At 39.1% G+C, this 18055-nt stretch overlaps 1 protein-coding gene across 1 annotated transcript; it reads right to left on the bottom strand.

Moving 5' to 3' along the window:
* Window positions 1-1303: 1303 nt before the first annotated feature.
* On the bottom strand, window positions 1304-15585 carry LOC146025186 (uncharacterized). Its single transcript, XM_083155508.1, has 8 exons — window positions 15429-15585; window positions 15253-15352; window positions 14847-14972; window positions 14501-14608; window positions 14089-14307; window positions 13845-13883; window positions 13373-13627; window positions 1304-1671 (listed from the first exon to the last, which is right to left on the bottom strand). Exons 1-8 carry the CDS (start codon window positions 15432-15434, stop codon window positions 1304-1306), a joined length of 1221 nt encoding a protein of 406 aa, XP_083011634.1. The 5' UTR covers window positions 15435-15585.
* Between the last annotated feature and the right edge of the window lie 2470 nt (window positions 15586-18055).

The following is an 18055-nucleotide window of genomic DNA, read 5'->3' as shown; positions in this document are numbered from 1 at the left end:
CAAGGGCACGCAGTAACGCTGAACCATTGAAGGATAGTGCCGGTCCAGTGGAGTGTGTGTGTATATATATATATATATATATATATATATATAAGCATAACGTTGGGGCACTCGTGGCATTTCCAAAGAAATACAATACAGCCAATTAGCAGCAACGTTTCAATTTATGAGAAAATTGTCATCAGGTTACAAGATACAGTGTCAAAGAACATACCTTTATAGGCTTATCACACCAGGGAAGTGAGGCTGAGAGTTGAGGAGGCCGGCCACGAGACGCAAAACAGTGACGTCATGCGCTCGGCTAGTGTGCAGCGTGAGGAGGACCTGGTTGCCATAGAAACAGCAAACAAGCTACCTCCGGCGCTGCAGAAAGAAACAAACAAGTGAAAGGGAAGGTGAACCTAAACAATACCTACGTAAATATGTTAACAATAATGATAATAACTGGATATAAACTCCCCTGGTTTCAACCTCACTTTCAAACATGGAAACTACAGATATCACTAATCACACTATTATAATAGAGATGGATAGATATCTGATGCCATATAGTAAACAACGGCCCTCATCAGAACCGATCAAGATATAGGAATGCACAGATTGTGAACTATAAAACATCATACCAGACAATTTCCACAGAGTAGAAAGAAGATTTTGCAAAAAATCTCTATGAAAAGAATTAGTTAAGTACTAACAAATGATATCAACGAAACACTGAGAATGAGATCTGCTCATTTAAGCCTTTCGGCGCAATGGTGTCGAGACGGTGTATCCACCGTGCTTCGCAGCTTAAAAGCTGAGTGCCCCGATCACCTCCTCGAATATTGGGTGGCACACAGTCTATCATCCTGTACCGCAAACTATTCAGTGGATAATGGTTTTCGACAAAATGTGTAGCCACCGGATGCTCACTAACGCCAGAGGCCAGGGCTTGGCGAATAGTGCTCCGGTGCATAGTCATTCTTTCTTAAAATTTTCTGATAGTTTTGCCTATATAGGAAAGGCTGCACGGGCATATCAGTTGGTAAATAATGAAGGTGGAATTGCAAGTGAAATTATGATGTATTTTAAAGGTCTGACCTGTGTGGGGATGACTAAATCTCATCTCCTGTGAGCAGAAGTTGGCAAGTGGTGCACGAACACCTAAAACAAACCTTTCTGGAACCCCCAAGCCTTGTCCGTGATATTTGCTCCGGGTTTAGACTAACATTGGTTTTCACCAGTAAATCCTTGAGGCTGTGCCCTTTGGAGTAACACGGCAAAATGTGATGCTCACCAAGGGGTAACGATGTATCGCTCTTAATTAACGGCAATTCGATTTAACAAGTGTCGTTGTGTCACTTGAGGCTACATTATAGCGGTTGATCCATGGCATTATCTTAGTCATCGACTTCTCTTTTGTTTTAGAGTGTAATAACGATGCTCGATCTAATTGACTTACTTTGGTTTTACAAGCAAGTAAGTCTTCTCTATTGTAGCCTCGCAGGAGAAATTTCTCAATTAATGCATCCAGTTGCAACTCACAATTGACACGATCACTATTAACGCGGTAATATCGCAACATTTGTGAATATGGCAGTGATCTCACCAGGCTGCGTGGATGGCAGCTTGTTGGTGACAACATTGTATTGTGATCGGTCATTTTTGCATATACGCTGGTTGATATGGTCCCTGCATTTAAAGAGACCTCAACATCAAGAAAGTGTACATTACTTTTAGAGATCTCAAACGTAAATTTAATTACATTCTCAGTGGTGTTATGTTTCAAAATGAGATCACGGAGCAGGTTCTCATCACAGTAGATAAGGCACACTTTTTCTTCAAACTAATTGGTTTTGACAGGTCCACGCCCCTTTTATACAGTTTGTCCACGCCCCATTTATACAGTTTGATATCAAACTTGATAGATCGTATCACGTTTGATATCAAAGTGGTATAAATAACATTAACCCCCGTATTAAAATATAATTGGTTTGATACTGTAACTTCATACACTGATATTGGTTATGTGAAATAACACATATATAAAGTACGCTTAATGTTATCTTAATCAGCTGGTAGAATTTCTAAACATAATGCTAAAAAAGTTGTTAGAAAAATATGGTATACAACAGATATATAATTCGTAGAACTGTAGATCTTGTTTTATATCAAATTTGATTTGTGTAGGATGTCGCGCAACGCCGATCATCAAAACAGCCGGCTGAAAGCCAGTTATTATAACGTATTAAAGCCGGGGAGTTTTTGCGGCTTTGATAAATATTATAAAGCTTTGAAAAATAAATTTAAAAGATCCGATGTGAGAAAATGGTTACAAGAGCAAGACGCGTACACATTGCACAAACCGGCTAGAAAAAACTATAAAAGGAATATGATATGCGTATCGGATATAAATCAACAGTGGCAATGTGATTTGGTATCGCTCATAGATCTGGCAAAGCACAACGACGGAGTAAAATATATACTAACAGTCATCGATATATTCAGCAAGAGGGCCTGGGCTGAAAGTCTGACTGCTAAGAGCGCGACGACTGTCGCTAAGGCTTTTGAAAAATTATTCCAACAGGGGGACGTACCGCGGAAACTACAAACCGATAATGGTAAAGAGTTTCTAAACAAAGTCCTAAAAAAGTTGTTAGAAAAATACGGTATACAACATTTCACAACCAATAATGATGTGAAAGCAGCCGTTATAGAACGCTTCAATAGGACTTTAAAAACACGAATGTGGCGATATTTCACGGCGAATAATACATACCGATATATAGACGTTTTACAAGCGTTCATTACCAGTTATAATAACACATACCATAGAACGATTAAGCGGGCGCCGAATGAGGTGGATGGCTCTAATGCGCTGGATGTCTTCAAGACGATATATGGCGATTACTTTAGAAGTAAGAAAACAAAGGCTTGTTTAGCGGTCGGGGACCACGTTCGTATCTCAAAATATAAGGATATATTTCAGAAAGGTTACGAACAGAGTTTTTCTGAGGAAATATTTGTAATACGCGGAGTGAACACTAAAGGACTTAAGCCGCTTTACACGTTGGAGGATCTCTACGGGGAGGCTATAACGGGTAGTTTTTACCCCGAAGAACTTCAAAGTATACCGAAAAACTATAATAGGATTTACAAAGTGGAGAAGATTTTAAAAAATAAGACGGTTAGAGGGAGGAAACACGTATTAGTCAAGTGGCGTGGATACCCCACAAAATTTAACAGTTGGGTCGCTGCATCGGAGATAAAAGATATATAAACAAAGAGGAAGATGGATGACAAACCATTCTACATAACATTGCCGAGTAACGCCTCAGCCGATACATTTCCACAAAATAAGATTTCTGACTATACCACAAAGTTAGCAAGGCCGATAGACTTAAGTGGAGATTGGGAAGTAGCTCTTACAGAAATACAATACCCACACACCTGGAATACAATCGATGTGCGTGATTGTGTGTTGAAAATAACAAAGTGGGATGGGACGAGCGGTACAGCAACGAGGGTTTGCGTTAAACCGGGGTTTTATGAAACCATCGGGGCGTTACTGTTTTCTTTCAACGCTGAAATTGACCGACATAAACTGGATGGTTTAAAACTATTGTACGATCCGCTTGAACGAGAGATAATCATCGACAACAAGGCGATGTACAACATCACAGCCGGTCCTAAATTGTCGAGAATACTGGGGTTATACCCGAAAACTAAGTTTTTAAAACCGTGCGCCGACATCAGCGGCGGGCAATATACGCTCTTCGTGTACACAGATATTATCGAACATCAGAGGGTCGGTGATAGTTATGTTCCGTTGTTGCGTACCGTTGAAATAAAGGGCCGTAACAACGAGATGGTCACTATACGGTATGAGAAGCCCGATTATGTTCCGTTGTGCAAGACGCATTTTGACACTATAGCCATAGAGATAAAGAATGATCAGAACGAAAACATGTCATTCAAGTTTGGGAAAGCGAACGTGAAACTACATTTCAGACGCCGCAAATCCGAATTTTATTAAAGACAATGGTTGCCGTTAAAAATTATGGCGACCCGGGGCTCTACGCGCAATATTATAAAACACAGGCCGGTAATGGATTACCCGGTTTTCACGGCAGCGCGTATATGTACGGGTGCGGTTTAGGTGGAATTTTTCGAAGCCTGTTCAGAAAAGCGGTACCGCTTTTCCGAAGAGGGCTGGCGATAGCAAAGCCCCACGTGAAGAATGCAGCACGCAACATCGCGAAAGACGTCATCGGACAAGCCACAGCGGCTGTTGTGAGCAAAATACACGACGCAAATCAAGCGAAGCAAGATGGATCAGGTTTAATCTATGCCAGGAAAGGGGCGGCTAAAAATAAACGGAAGCGGGCAATACGACTTCCGACATGGTGCAGACCCCTTTTAAACAAAAAACGGAGCAGACGCGGCTTAATTAAAAAAAGGAAACCGAAGCGAAGGGTCGGTGATATTTTTTAAGCATGTCTTTCATACACAATGAATCCATGGAATGCGCAAAATCTGAACTTGACCTTTTTGACGTACCACCGACGCAGACCAGCGTAGAGAAAAGCCTCTACGTCGAAGTTCAACCTTTGGCGGCATTATCCGAGACCGCGCCGCTTGAATTCTACATAGCGGCCAGCGGTGAACACTACTACGATCTGAACAACACGTTGCTGTACGTGACCTGCAAGATCGTACGGCCTGATAACACGGCTATACCTCAAGACGCCAAGGTCGCTCTTATTAATTACCCCATAGCAACTTTATTTAGTCAGGTTGATGTCACTTTGGGCGATAGGCTAATATCGCAGTCCAATAATCTTTACGCTTATAGGGCCTACATAGAGACCATACTGAATTATAGCTCAGATGCGCTATCCACAAAACACACAACTGGATTATTCTACAAAGATGTGGCTGGAGAACACAACACAAGAACCCTGGATGGTGTAAACACAGGGTTTATAAAAAGGGCAAGAACAACGGCACAAAGTCGAACGGTTGAATTATTGGGGCCGCTACACTGTGACCTTTTTCATCAACATAAACTAATATTGAACGCCGTGGACTTGAAGATAAAACTCATCAGAAACAAAGATGCTTTCTGCTTAATGTCTGCTGAAGCGGAGGCCTTTAAAATTCAGATTGTTGCAGCGTCCCTGTTTGTGAAAAGGGTTCAGGTCTCACCCGCCGTCCGGATTGGACACGCCCAGGCCTTACTGACCACCAACGCCAAATATGCGATCGATAGAGTGGGCATGAAGATCTATAGCATACCGACGGGGAGTCGCGTATTTAATTTAGAAAATCTGTTTTTAGGACAGGTGCCAAAAACCGTTATAGCCGCTTTTGTAGATAATGAAGCGTTTTCAGGAGCCTATGACAAAAACCCTCTACGGTTTGAACATAAAAATGTAAACTTCGCATCCCTATACCTGGATGGAACACCGCATCCGGCCAAACCATTTCAACCAGACTTTGAACACGGTAATGCGGTTCGCGAGTATATGTCGCTCATTCAGATCACAAATAAACAGAAATCAGATTCGGGTATACTAATTGACCGTGAAGAGTACCTCAACGGCTACACACTATTTGCTTTTGATCTGTCGCCTGAACAGGAATGCGCGGAGCATCTGTCTCTAATCAGAACCGGAAATCTACGAGCTGAATTCCGGTTTGCAGGAGCACTAGACCGGACAGTCAACATAATAATATACGCATTATTTGATAATATCATCGAGATCAACCAGCGGTGCGATGTGCTGTATGATTATCTATAAATGAAATAAATAATTTTTATATTTATCGTATATTTACCAATATTCATCACCCCATCAGCGATATGAACACATTACAGATAAATTGTATACTGTACGCTAATCCGGTGACGCGCCTGTTTTTTAAAGGGACCTACCCGTGTGATATGCTTCCAAGCGGTAAACTATCGCAATACCCCTGCGCGTTTGTAATCAACACACACACCAGCGCCCAACCGGGGGAGCATTGGTTGGCCGTTTATTTTAACAACCAGCGCGAGTGTTACTTTTTGGACTCTTACGGTTTAGAACCTGACAATCCCCTATTCCCAAAGGCCATAATAAATTTTTTAAACTCAAATTCAAAAAGAATTTACCACCAAAATAAGCAGTTGCAAGGTTTTAACAGTACCGTTTGTGGGCAATATTGTATATACTTTATATTTTTCATGTGTAAAAATTACAAATATACAGATGTGTTGGTCCGTTTTAGTTTTGATACAAAACGTAATGATCGCTATGTATCAAACTTTGTAAGACGTCTCCCTAGAAGTCATTGTTTGAGTCGATATACGGGTAACTGTATACAGTCCTGTGTCACCAGTAACCAACATGTGTTTGATAAAAATAATGTGTAATACAAAATTGTTTGTGTAACTTGTAACTAATGTTGTGATTGAAATGCTGTATGTACATTGCTTATGGTTACTTTCTATTAAAAAATCTTGCTTATTGAACTTTATATCGTGTGATTGCATATTTTTGCAGACAAACTGGTTAGAATCAAAGAACAAAACAGCATTTTATAAATCATAACCATATTTTATTGGTACAGACAAAATGTATTTACAGCAAAATAATCACGAATAACACGATAAACTTTACAGTTAAAACAATACACTAAATACATGATACATTACAAATTAAACGTCATCGTATAAATTAAACACACAAAAATACATCGTATAAAAACATTATAAATTAGTTATATGTTAAAGGTTCAACCACTGCGAATCCTGAAACAGATTTACGGATCTTTTCCTCGGTAGTAAGTATCCGTGGGGCGTTGTTAACCCGGGGGAATTTAAAGCATTTATACGACTTTTTTTAATGTTGTGTATTGGGGAGGCTATATTTACATTGCCAATTTCATCATCGTAGATTTCAGCTTTTAAGCGATCTAACTGTAATCTGTTTGATGCATTACCAACTACAGTGGACGGGATATTCAACTCAGCCATAGCGCGCATAAATTCAATCCATCCGTTAGGCATTTTATGACTCGTCACGCTGTGATTTTGCGTGATACCCCTTATCAAGTCTAACACATTGGATCCTGGCACTGTGACGCCTTTATACATAAACACACCCTTGCGGTCCCAATTCGCAATGTCTTTAGAGCGAACCATTTTACTCATTAGTATTTCACAGTTCTTTTTATACCGCGCATTAACACTGTTCAAGACATCGTGGTAAACAGCGTCGGTAGCGTCGTCTTGTGTAGGGTTAGTTGTATCCTCAACAGCATTTGCACCGGGTGATAAAAGCGTTAAAGTTGACATTTCTCTATCAGTTTGTTTACTCAACACCAGGTATCTCTGTAACACAGCTGTGTAGCGTTTTGCCTTTTCATACTCTGATAAAGCATTATTATGTAGTATACTTATGATCTCAGCATCTAGGCCTTGCGTGGCTGTTTTGCGTATATCATCGCTGTTTGGTTTGTTGTTTAAACGGTCTATCTGTTGCTGGGGGACCAGATACATTTTCTCAGCGTATTCCATCACCGATTAGACAGTAGTCCGGTAATTAATGGAATGGCAAATCCTAGCAACGATCCGATAAACCCACCCGACTGTTTCACCAACCTCTTCTTTTTCCCAATGGCGCATTTCTTATTACAAAGCGATTTTATAAGGGACCTCTTCTTTTTAAGGTAGTTCAACTGGCGCTGTGACAGGGGTATTTTACCTTTAAGCGTATTGAGAGCAATCTCACATATGGCTGTCACCAAATCGTTTGAAGCGTTGGATAATATAGCGTTTCTTTGGGCCGGTTTGGCTTTAATGAGGGTTTTTAAAAGGGCCCAATTACGCCTTATCCTGGTCGACATGTTCACAGCTGTTAGAAGTGGTAATGAATGACTATAGGATGCGCGGTTATAGCTATTTAGAACCCCGCTTCTTAACAACATAAGCTACTGGTGTGTCGGGGGGAAATAAACCGCTTCGTAAACGATAATCATCAAGGGCATTGTTTCTTAAATCAACCAGTAAATAACCGTATGGAGGCTCCGTAGCGGACTCATAGGCTTCAAGAAAAAAACGATATTTTGATGGGTACATTTGTCTAGCCAGAATGCTAACCTGCATTTTATCCCTGGGGTTTTTAAACAGGACCATATATTTTGTGTTTAAATGTATAGTCCTGCTCTTTCTACCTTGACAAAATATGTTTTGCACAAGGTACATGACACTGAGATTACGATGGTGCACATACTTTGTGAACGCTTTCTCAACCTCAGAATTATTACTCGCTGCATCCATCAAGTCATCTATCACCGTTAAATTAATCTTATCAGGGGGAAAAAGCTGGTCGTCGCTAAATGACTCGGGCAACCCCTCTATAAAACGCATACCAGGGTGAGCACTCAGAAGTTGGTCATATATCGGTTGCCAACAGGTGTAAAACCAAACAATATTATCAGGTACATGCGTCATATGTGTGGATGCGTGTTGTATTAGCGTTTTCACAAAATAACTTTTCCCCGAATTGGAGGGTCCGGCTAAAATACAGGAGAAGGGGTGTTGAAAACGGATATCCATCTTAATAACCAAATGGTAGGGTTGTAAAATTATCCGTGAGGTTACGTTTAGTGTAAACGCACTTTTGCGTTTTCTGCAGCATACGGGTTTCAATCTGCCAGTACTTTTTCACACGTACTATACCGGGCTGCCTGGTCACAATTTTTTTCTGATCCTCGCCTTTGGGGTTTAAAGGATAATCTAAGACCAGTTCTTTCAGACTGTCAAAGTTAACGTGCTGCTCATTACAAACATTCAACGTTATACCTTTGACCTTGAGGCTCGTCTTGCCGTTGCTTAGTCTATAGCCGTATGACTTGGGGCCGGCTGAAACAAACTCTGTTATATGCGTACCAGATGGTAGTTCGCTGGTCAACTCCCCTAGATAATCGCCTAATGGCGGATTCCAGTCACCGGGCCTGCTGACAAAAATTACAGAATCTGTATCGTGATACAGACATCTATCTTGTAATCTATCCAATAGGTTGTACAACTCGACGCGGGCGTGCGCTGTGGTAAATGCTGCTATAAATATATTTGTTGTTGAAGACCTGGTATAATGGTCTTTGGCGTATTTCCAGTTGACCATAACAGTTTCTGAGTCTATGAAGTCTAAAGCAGACACCTCATAGTGTGGTTGAAAGGCATATTCAAAAAGCTTATCAGGATCTGTCACTAGACAAGTATTGGGCATGTTGCTACGTTGACCAAATTTACCCCATAATGAGTTTAAAAACAATTTAGAAATTTGTCTTTTGGCGGGGTTGACATTTATGTGTTCGTGTCTTAAAGCTATGCCCTCATTTTTTTGATACGCGTCTATGTACTCTTGTTGTTTCACAGAGTCTGTACACCAATCAGGGTAACCAGAAGCCTCCTGTTTATCTCTGAGGTGTGTTTTAATGTAACCTGAAAACAGATCATCAGATCTCTCATCAAAATGCCACACCTCATAGATTTTACACACTTTGTACCCCTTTTCTATAGCAAGATTTATCTCCACTGTGCACCATGTACCGGTTAGGGCGCGGTTTTCTGAGTCATGAACACACGGCTCACACTGTCCAGATTCGGCGCATGTGCGGCACAGCGGAAACATTAACTTACCATTCATTTTAACCGGTAAAACTGGAAAGAAAAGGCCTCGCGGAGGATTAATTTTTAATTTAACAAAACCGAAATACTTTGTGACATCATCAAAGTCCTTATAAATGATGCGTGGGTGACGTATAGGATATGTTTTGGTCTTGTTGACAAATGGGTATAGGCTAGTAAAGTCAAAATAGTGTATTTTTTCATCGCACTCTGTCTTGTGATAAAGTTTTATGGCGTTAGTGCGTCCGCCATAAAGACCATCACGAGGATCCAAGGGTTCAGGGATTTCCAAACCTTTCAGAAAAACCTGAAGCTCCTCATCAGTCTCCCTCATTTTCTTCCACTCACACCCCCACATCTCCCTTATCTGAAATCCACACCGTTTAAGGAATTGTATCCTTAACTGTGTCTTGTGCCGCAGTTGACCGTAGGTTGTTTTAGTCAGATTGTTTTCATCATCGGCTTTGTAACAGTTGTCACAACCGTGATAAAAACACCCCTGGAATTCAAAAGCTGTTGGCACGCCGTTAATCACGGCGTAACCATCCAGACTGTATCTACCGACTTTCTTCTCACCACCTTGTAAAGCGTGTCTTATACTCACACCTTCTTTGTGTTCTATGTACATTAACCACTGTATGGCTGGTGTTGAGTAACGCTTCTGGGTCTTGTGATAGTTATCACCCGGTACAAGAGCCAATGTGTTTGCCTGTAAATATTTACAACGATACATAGCCATACAAACCGACGCTAAAGTCGTCAGTTGGAATGGATCAACGTGACGTTTAACGGCTACATCTTTTTTCTCTGCCGCTATTACAAACTCCTGTTCTGTCATGGCTATAACGGCTGATCTGAAAGCTGCGCACCCTTTTTGCAATATTCTGACATCCTCTTTACAATATCGTATTAATTCTTTTTGAAAATTAAACGCCTTGTGTTTGTTTTTTTCGTACCACTCTGTAACATCAGCGGCCTCCTCAGGCATCATGTGTTGTAGGCCAAAATATTCTATTGAGGGCATGCCCCCTATGTAATTTTGGTTATCGGCTGTGTTAAAAAAATGCGGGAAATGACCTTTAACGCCATCAAATCCCATGGCCTTTGGAAATCTGCTCAATTTCATGGGGAGAAAATTGAGAGAGTCTATAAACCTAATCTTCAGATCTTTTATTGTGATACACATTATGTTTCCGCCATTAGAGATGAGGGATACTGTATACCGTTCTTTGATGATCTTGTTCAATACAAAATACGAATCATACCGCCCAGCGTTATGGGCTATGAATGTGTAATGCGCAAATTTTGGTTTCATGAACGTCTTTACAAAATCATCGATACAAGCTTTGCCCTTAAACTCCCAGGATTTCTCACCCATTAATGTGAGAGCGTAACAGTAGTTTGGTATATGTATACCTGTCTCCTGCATGCATTCGAAATCAAAAAAGATGTATTTGGTGGTGGGTTCTTCCGCTTTGATGGGCTGTATGTAACACAAATGATCCGCAAACCCATCAACATATGCCTTGCAAGTAGAACACTTTAGCCCCTGACACTCATGAGACCTGCGACGGTAGAGACAACACCTGTCGCAATAAACATGTTCAAGACAGGATATTTTGCGATCTAAAGCTAAGGATTTGTGCTCCTCTAAACATTCACGCGATCTGCAAAACACCCTACAAACCGAACATCTTAATGCGGAAGCCCCATCATCAGCGCACGCTTGTCTGTGACAAGCCTTACAAAAGAAAAGACAATCGTGGCTATTTTTGCGCTCATAAGTTCGATTACATAAGGAACAGAAAAATCTCGATCCGAGAAATGCGCAGATATTAATCAGGCCATAATAGTGTGAATCGTGATATAATACATACAGGGTATCACCGTAGCACGAATCTGAAGAATAGTAATGCCAAGAACGATTATTATGATATAATATTGTAATTTTTGTTTTTAAGTGTTTTTCAAAAACAACAACGTCGCTAAAGCTGACTGCTTTATCGATCGATAGTTTCAAATCCTTATGAATTTGAAGCGCCCGATCGTGTATTTCAGCGTCTGTGGCATTACCTTTATCCAGAAGTTTGCAGATCGATGCCGCAAAGCACAAATAATTGTGCGTATTGTTGAAATCATACAGGTGTCTTCTGCGCCTTTCTATAATTAAGCTGTATGGAATGCGTCTAAGGCCGCGACCAGTTAGGGCCCCACCCGCTCTATTTCTAAAAACAGTGATCACAAACCTTAAACCCGTGCCTAATAAGAATTCAGCGTTACTTTGAAGAGTGTTTGTAATTTGATTCAAGAAACTGACAGCGTCTAATGATTCTTGCGGCTTTCGGTGTGAGTAGATGGCGTTGTGTAAACCACCCCCCTCCAATCTTAACTGTACACGATCATTAGGGTCAACACCAACCATGAATTCATCAATCATAACCTGTATAGCGTTGTGTACGGCTTCAACACCCTCTGCAAATGATGTAACTCTTTCCAAATTAACAAATTGAAAATGATTATGATACTCAATAGCTCTGAAATTAGGATGGTGTCGCTCATACCTGTTAACAGCTTCTAAGTACACATCTCGCCGTCCTTCACCATTACCGGGTGGCGCACCCCCAGCTATGTCATTATGCATAGGCGTTGCGGGGTGTTCAACATTGTCAGGTGACGCAGCGTCACCCGGTAATGGTTGGTCCGGTGATTTGTCAGCCTGTGCACACGGGGTTGGGGGTGTGCCTCGCACCCTGTGTTGTTTACGCTTTCTCAGTCTGTATATGCATTTTAAAGCCTGTTTTATTTTCGAACGGCGAAATAAGTGTGAGATTTTGCACGGTACATTTGCTTTAATTCTTGGGACTTTTTTACACACATGTAAATTACGTTTCAATCCATAACCCACCATGCCTAGTCACGGATCCGTTTCAATTATCTCTGCAAAATGATACATGTTCGCTTTAATAAAATCCCTAGTCCTCACGGTCTCTGCTATATGATTTGATGTTACATTCATGTACATTTCTACAAGTTCTTTAATGATCTCTGGCTTCTTTTTTGAACCATAAAGCTCATCTTTTATACGGTTCAACATGGTATTGACATTTCTACGCATGTACCCTATATGCTCACGCATCCTCCCCATGACCGCGTAGTATTGTATTTCCGCATCTTGTCCTAATTGTTCCACATTCTGACCCCCATCAACTATGTCTGTCGATACCACGGTCGGCGGGGCATCCGCACCGCCCGATGCGGTTGCCTCGCCGACCGTGGTAAAAACACTGGGCAGTTTTGTGTAATCATCACCCATTACTTTATCAGGGATTCCGGCTACAGATGTTACAGCCTCATCATCATTCTGTGGTGTATCTGAGACTGCCTCTTCACTAGGGGTGATAAAAAATGTTTGCCCATTTAAGTCCTCATCATTAGCGGATAATGTATCTGCAGGCGTGTTACTGACCACGCATTGCGTTTCTGCAGTATGATGTTCCTGCGTGTCTGAAATCACGATGACATCATCATCCGTCAGCGGCGTGTATCTCTCTCTTGACAGTCGTAAAGTTTTACGAGTCTTCACAGTCTTTGTATTACCGGCAATGTCAATGTTGGATTCAGTAGGTGTTGCAGGTGTTGTAAATGCGTGCGGGTAATCCACATTACTCACGGTTGGCACTGTTTGTAATGCAATTCTTTTTCTCACGGGCCTACCTTCCGAATATTTCAATCTTCTTTTAAGATCTGATAAATCGGCCTTGTTTTCTTGACCGACTCGACTTTTTGTAATTCTCCGCTTGCTTGGCTTGAAATCGTCGCGCTCGGTGGCCATGATCTCGGCCCTTGATACATTTTCTTGAAGTTGTGGGTCGATCACCGTTTTAGCTGATTCACCCCCATCCATTTCAGCATTGAGTGGTTGAGCAACCCCGGCCGCTGCTATCATTTTTGCGAATCGTCGCGGATCCGCTGTAAATAAAAAATAACAACGTTTTAGTTACACATTCGCGGACACTAAGACAACCGCTTTATAACACCTTCAGACCCGCCTCCCAAAACACACAACCCATCCATGTCGGTTTTCATCTACACAGTCTGTTTAATACCTGTGGTTTCCATTTGTAAAGAACAATGATGAACGCGGTCCTATATAAGAAACTAAATAAATAAACAATACATTACACACCTGAATATTTGCCAGATCTTTCCATCGGCGTGGTTCCTACTGTAATAAAAATCACACCGTTTAAGTTACACATACGCGGCCACAAAGACAGTCGCTTTATAACAACTTCAGGATCACCTCCCAACCCCCCTCCACCTTCCTTGTCGGCTTACGTCTACACAGGCTGTTTAATACATGTGGTTTCCATTTGTAAAGAACAATGGTAAATGTTGTGCTATATAAGAAACCAAATAAATAAACATACACGGGTATTTGTCAAAGGTTTGCGCCGGCATGGTTCCTTTAAACAATGACCAGAAAGCTTGAACGCTGATCTGGGCTCTTTTTGCTCCTTTAGCCAATGCACTGTTGGGTTGTTTGGCGTTTGATCCAACATCCGATGTCGGTTCTCTGTATCCGGATGGTCCCGCTTCACACGTATCGGCCCTAGGTACCGTAGGTTCATACCGGCTAGCTATGTCATCTGTAATACATATATTATCAATTAACGACACATTCGCCGACTTGAGAAAAAAAAAAAAAAAAAAAAAAAAACCGTCATTTAAGTCATGATAACAACAACTCCTGTGGACACTATTCATGATTTTGCGACGATATGCAACATTTAACACAAAAACACATTATAAAAACACCGCTAGCCAATCGTCAAAATTCACCTTGTATAGCCGGGGTCTGGTATAGCTGTTTATAGTGTTTTGCCGATGGTAAATTCCAGAGATCATCCATTATGTGTTCTGCATCAGATTTCGACATAATCGGCGATACTAACAGAGAACAAATAACACATTAATATCACAGGCGGTATAAAAATGAATATAACAGGATATATATATATATATATATATATATATATGAGTGAGAACGTGAGAGTTCGCGCGAGATAGCGTGAGAGAGAGAGAGAGAGAGAGAGAGAGAGAGAGAGACATATTTTTGGAAATAATAATATATCACATTTTTTTTTAACATACATCACATTTTTTTTGACGGCTTATGATCACCTACATTTTTGCGATTCGGACAAATCAGAGTATGCTGCGTATGGGTTTTCGAATGTCGTCAGATCCGGACCGACTGTGAAATCCGAACCATATGATCCAACTTCAGATGCGTCATTTGTGACATCTGAAACTGATTTATGGGATTAACAATTTAATAAAAAATAATATATACATAAAAAATAAAATAAAAATTAACACAACAATTTTGTAGAACGAAAAATACAATCAACACGTGTAACATTTATACCAATAGGGCGCTTGTCTTAACAGATCCTGTGACTAACACAACTGAGCCTTGTAATAATAATTAACACCAACAACGTAACATTTATAAAACCTGTCAATAGCCCCTGTGCCTTAACAAATCATGCCCCTAGCAACAACAATGTGTCTTTGGTCTGTAAACTTACATGTATTTGTCTGCTCATTTGACTGCTGTTGGAAGCTGGGTAAATCTTGAAAATCTCTGAGACTTATTTTATTTGCATTAATGGTTTTGTATTCCTTTCTCTGTAATAAATAATAATAAGTTGAAATAACAATACAATAAGATATTGTTAAACTATTGTAAATATCATATACACACCTGCATGTTGGTGTTTTGTTGATAGCTTAAGTTCAAAGTCAATTTCTGCAACAACCACTAGATGTCACTGTTGATAACAACATACATCATTCAGCAATCATAAAAGAATTTGCGTGCACAAAATCGCATAAAATTTAAAATCATTATGTATAATACAATGATACAATATTAAAATGAAGCTATTTATAAATATCAAAGCCGTAATACCGTAATCTGCGATGACTAACATTAATGACCTGTAAATTGTAATAACACAATATACTGTATTTTTAAAAGCAATATGTATAATGTACAGACCACAATACACTAATCACTGCACATGCAAATGGACAGTTAAAGTACCATAGGCTCAATATTTTTCTTTCCTAAATAAATGTTTAACTACAAGCAGCCAGTATGCATGTATGTACTCCCAATACATTACAATACAATGCATGCAGCAGCAAACTATATTTTAAGATTGTTTAAAGTATTTTTAAAATCAATATGTATAATGTACAGACCACAATACACTAACCACTTCCTAAATAAATGATTAACCACAAGCATCCAGTATGCCAGCATGTACTCCCAATACATTACAATACAATGCATGCAGCAGCAAACTATATTTTAAGATTGTTTAAAGTATTTTTAAAAGCAATATGTATAATGTACAGACCACAATACACTAACCACTTCCTAAATAAATGATTAACCACAAGCATCCAGTATGCCAGCATGTACTCCCAATACATTACAATACAATGCATGCAGCAGCAAACTATATTTTAAGATTGTTTAAAGTATTTTTAAAAGCAATATGTATAATGTACAGACCACAATACACTAACCACTTCCTAAATAAATGATTAACCACAAGCATCCAGTATGCCAGCATGTACTCCTAATACATTACAATACAATGCATGCAGCAGCAACTATATATATATATATATATATATATATATATATATTTATTTAGAAAATTAAATTAGACTTACCCTCTGGGAACAAAATCTTCAAGTATTCTCTGAATATTTCTGGAACAAAATCTTCAAGTATTCTCTGAACAGTGTGTGGACAAAAGTTTTCAAGTTCTCTGCCTTCAAAATGTGTGGACTGGTTCCTCATGGATAACATATATATACACATCAGTCAGTTAGCACATCTGTGTTGCATTTGTTTCATTTGAATATTCATGAGTTGTGTTCCAAAGTTAAAGACTGGCATAACAAATATATAGCATATTACCCAAAACACAGCTGTTTTCAGAATATATTGCTTGATAAAATAAAACCAAAAATGTGATGTATAAAATACTTATCCTTATTATTAAATAAATATATAGCATATTACCCAAAACACAGCTGTTTTCAGAATATATTGCTTGATAAAATAAAACCAAAAATGTGATGTATAAAATACTTATCCTTATTATTAAATAAATGACAGATATGTTTCAACATCAACAGCCTACATAAGACCTATATATACATGTGTATGCTTTTTAATTTAAAATATATACCTTATCCACCACCCCTGTGTAATTTGATTGAGATATATATATATATATATATATATATATATATATCTGATTTAAATAATATAGCATTTTATCCATATTTTATTCATCACATAATATAATGATACCATCACATTACACATATATATATTTATATATACTGTATATATATATATATATATATATATATATATATATATATATATATATATACTGTATATAGCTATATATATATATATATATATATATATATATATATATATATATACTTTATATAAATCCTTTATTTATCAGCATTGATAATGTTCAGTTAAATATAATACAGTATATATATAAGTTAATTCTGTAGTCTCTAGCTCCGTCTGGAACTTGCTTGCAACTGCAATACATGACCACTAGATGCCACTCATGCTCTGTTGCAAAGATTTCATGGCCTTTCTTTGTACTGTCTAAACTAATTAAACGGTTAGCCGTGTGAAAATGTTTTTTTCAGAGGTATGTGCTTTCTAATGAATATAATTGTTACCAGCCCTGCTGTGCTGTCTACGCTAATTGCGTCATACGTAAATGTCAACGTCTTCAAAGACTATGGAATCCGGTGTTTAAAATTACTTTTGAAAATTACAATCATCCGTCATATCTGATGTCTTTCTAAAAGTAACACTATACTTCTCACGCTGTGTGTCTTTAAATTTAAATGCCTACAACATGTCAGGCCCAGACTGAATGGCTCTGTATCTTTAAATGCATAACATATGTATACCCAGACCTCTTTGTTATGTACGCGGATATTTCATTTATTTTAAAAGCAAGAAGGTCCTTAGATGCTGTGGAAGTTATCGTGTGGAATATAACTTTTTAGCTCCTGTATCTTTAAATGCATAACATATGTATACCCAGACCTCTTTGTTATGTACGCGGATATTTCATTTATTTTAAAAGCAAGAAGGTCCTTAGATGCTGTGGAAGTTATCGTGTGGAATATAACTTTTTATTTTTATTTTATTTATTTTTGATACACGGTTGGTCAGACACATCGTTGTAGCGCTTTTGGCTCGTTCTAAGGTAAGTGTTATTATAGTTGGTAATGAACGCTTGTAAAACGTCTATATATCGGTATGTA

Source organism: Crinia signifera, chromosome 1 (genome assembly GCF_055691185.1).
Source record: "Crinia signifera chromosome 1, ASM5569118v1, whole genome shotgun sequence".
NCBI classification, from domain to species: Eukaryota; Metazoa; Chordata; class Amphibia; order Anura; family Myobatrachidae; genus Crinia; species Crinia signifera.
The sequence above is the reverse complement of the archived record's forward strand: the minus strand, read 5'-3'. Positions and strand labels throughout refer to the sequence as shown.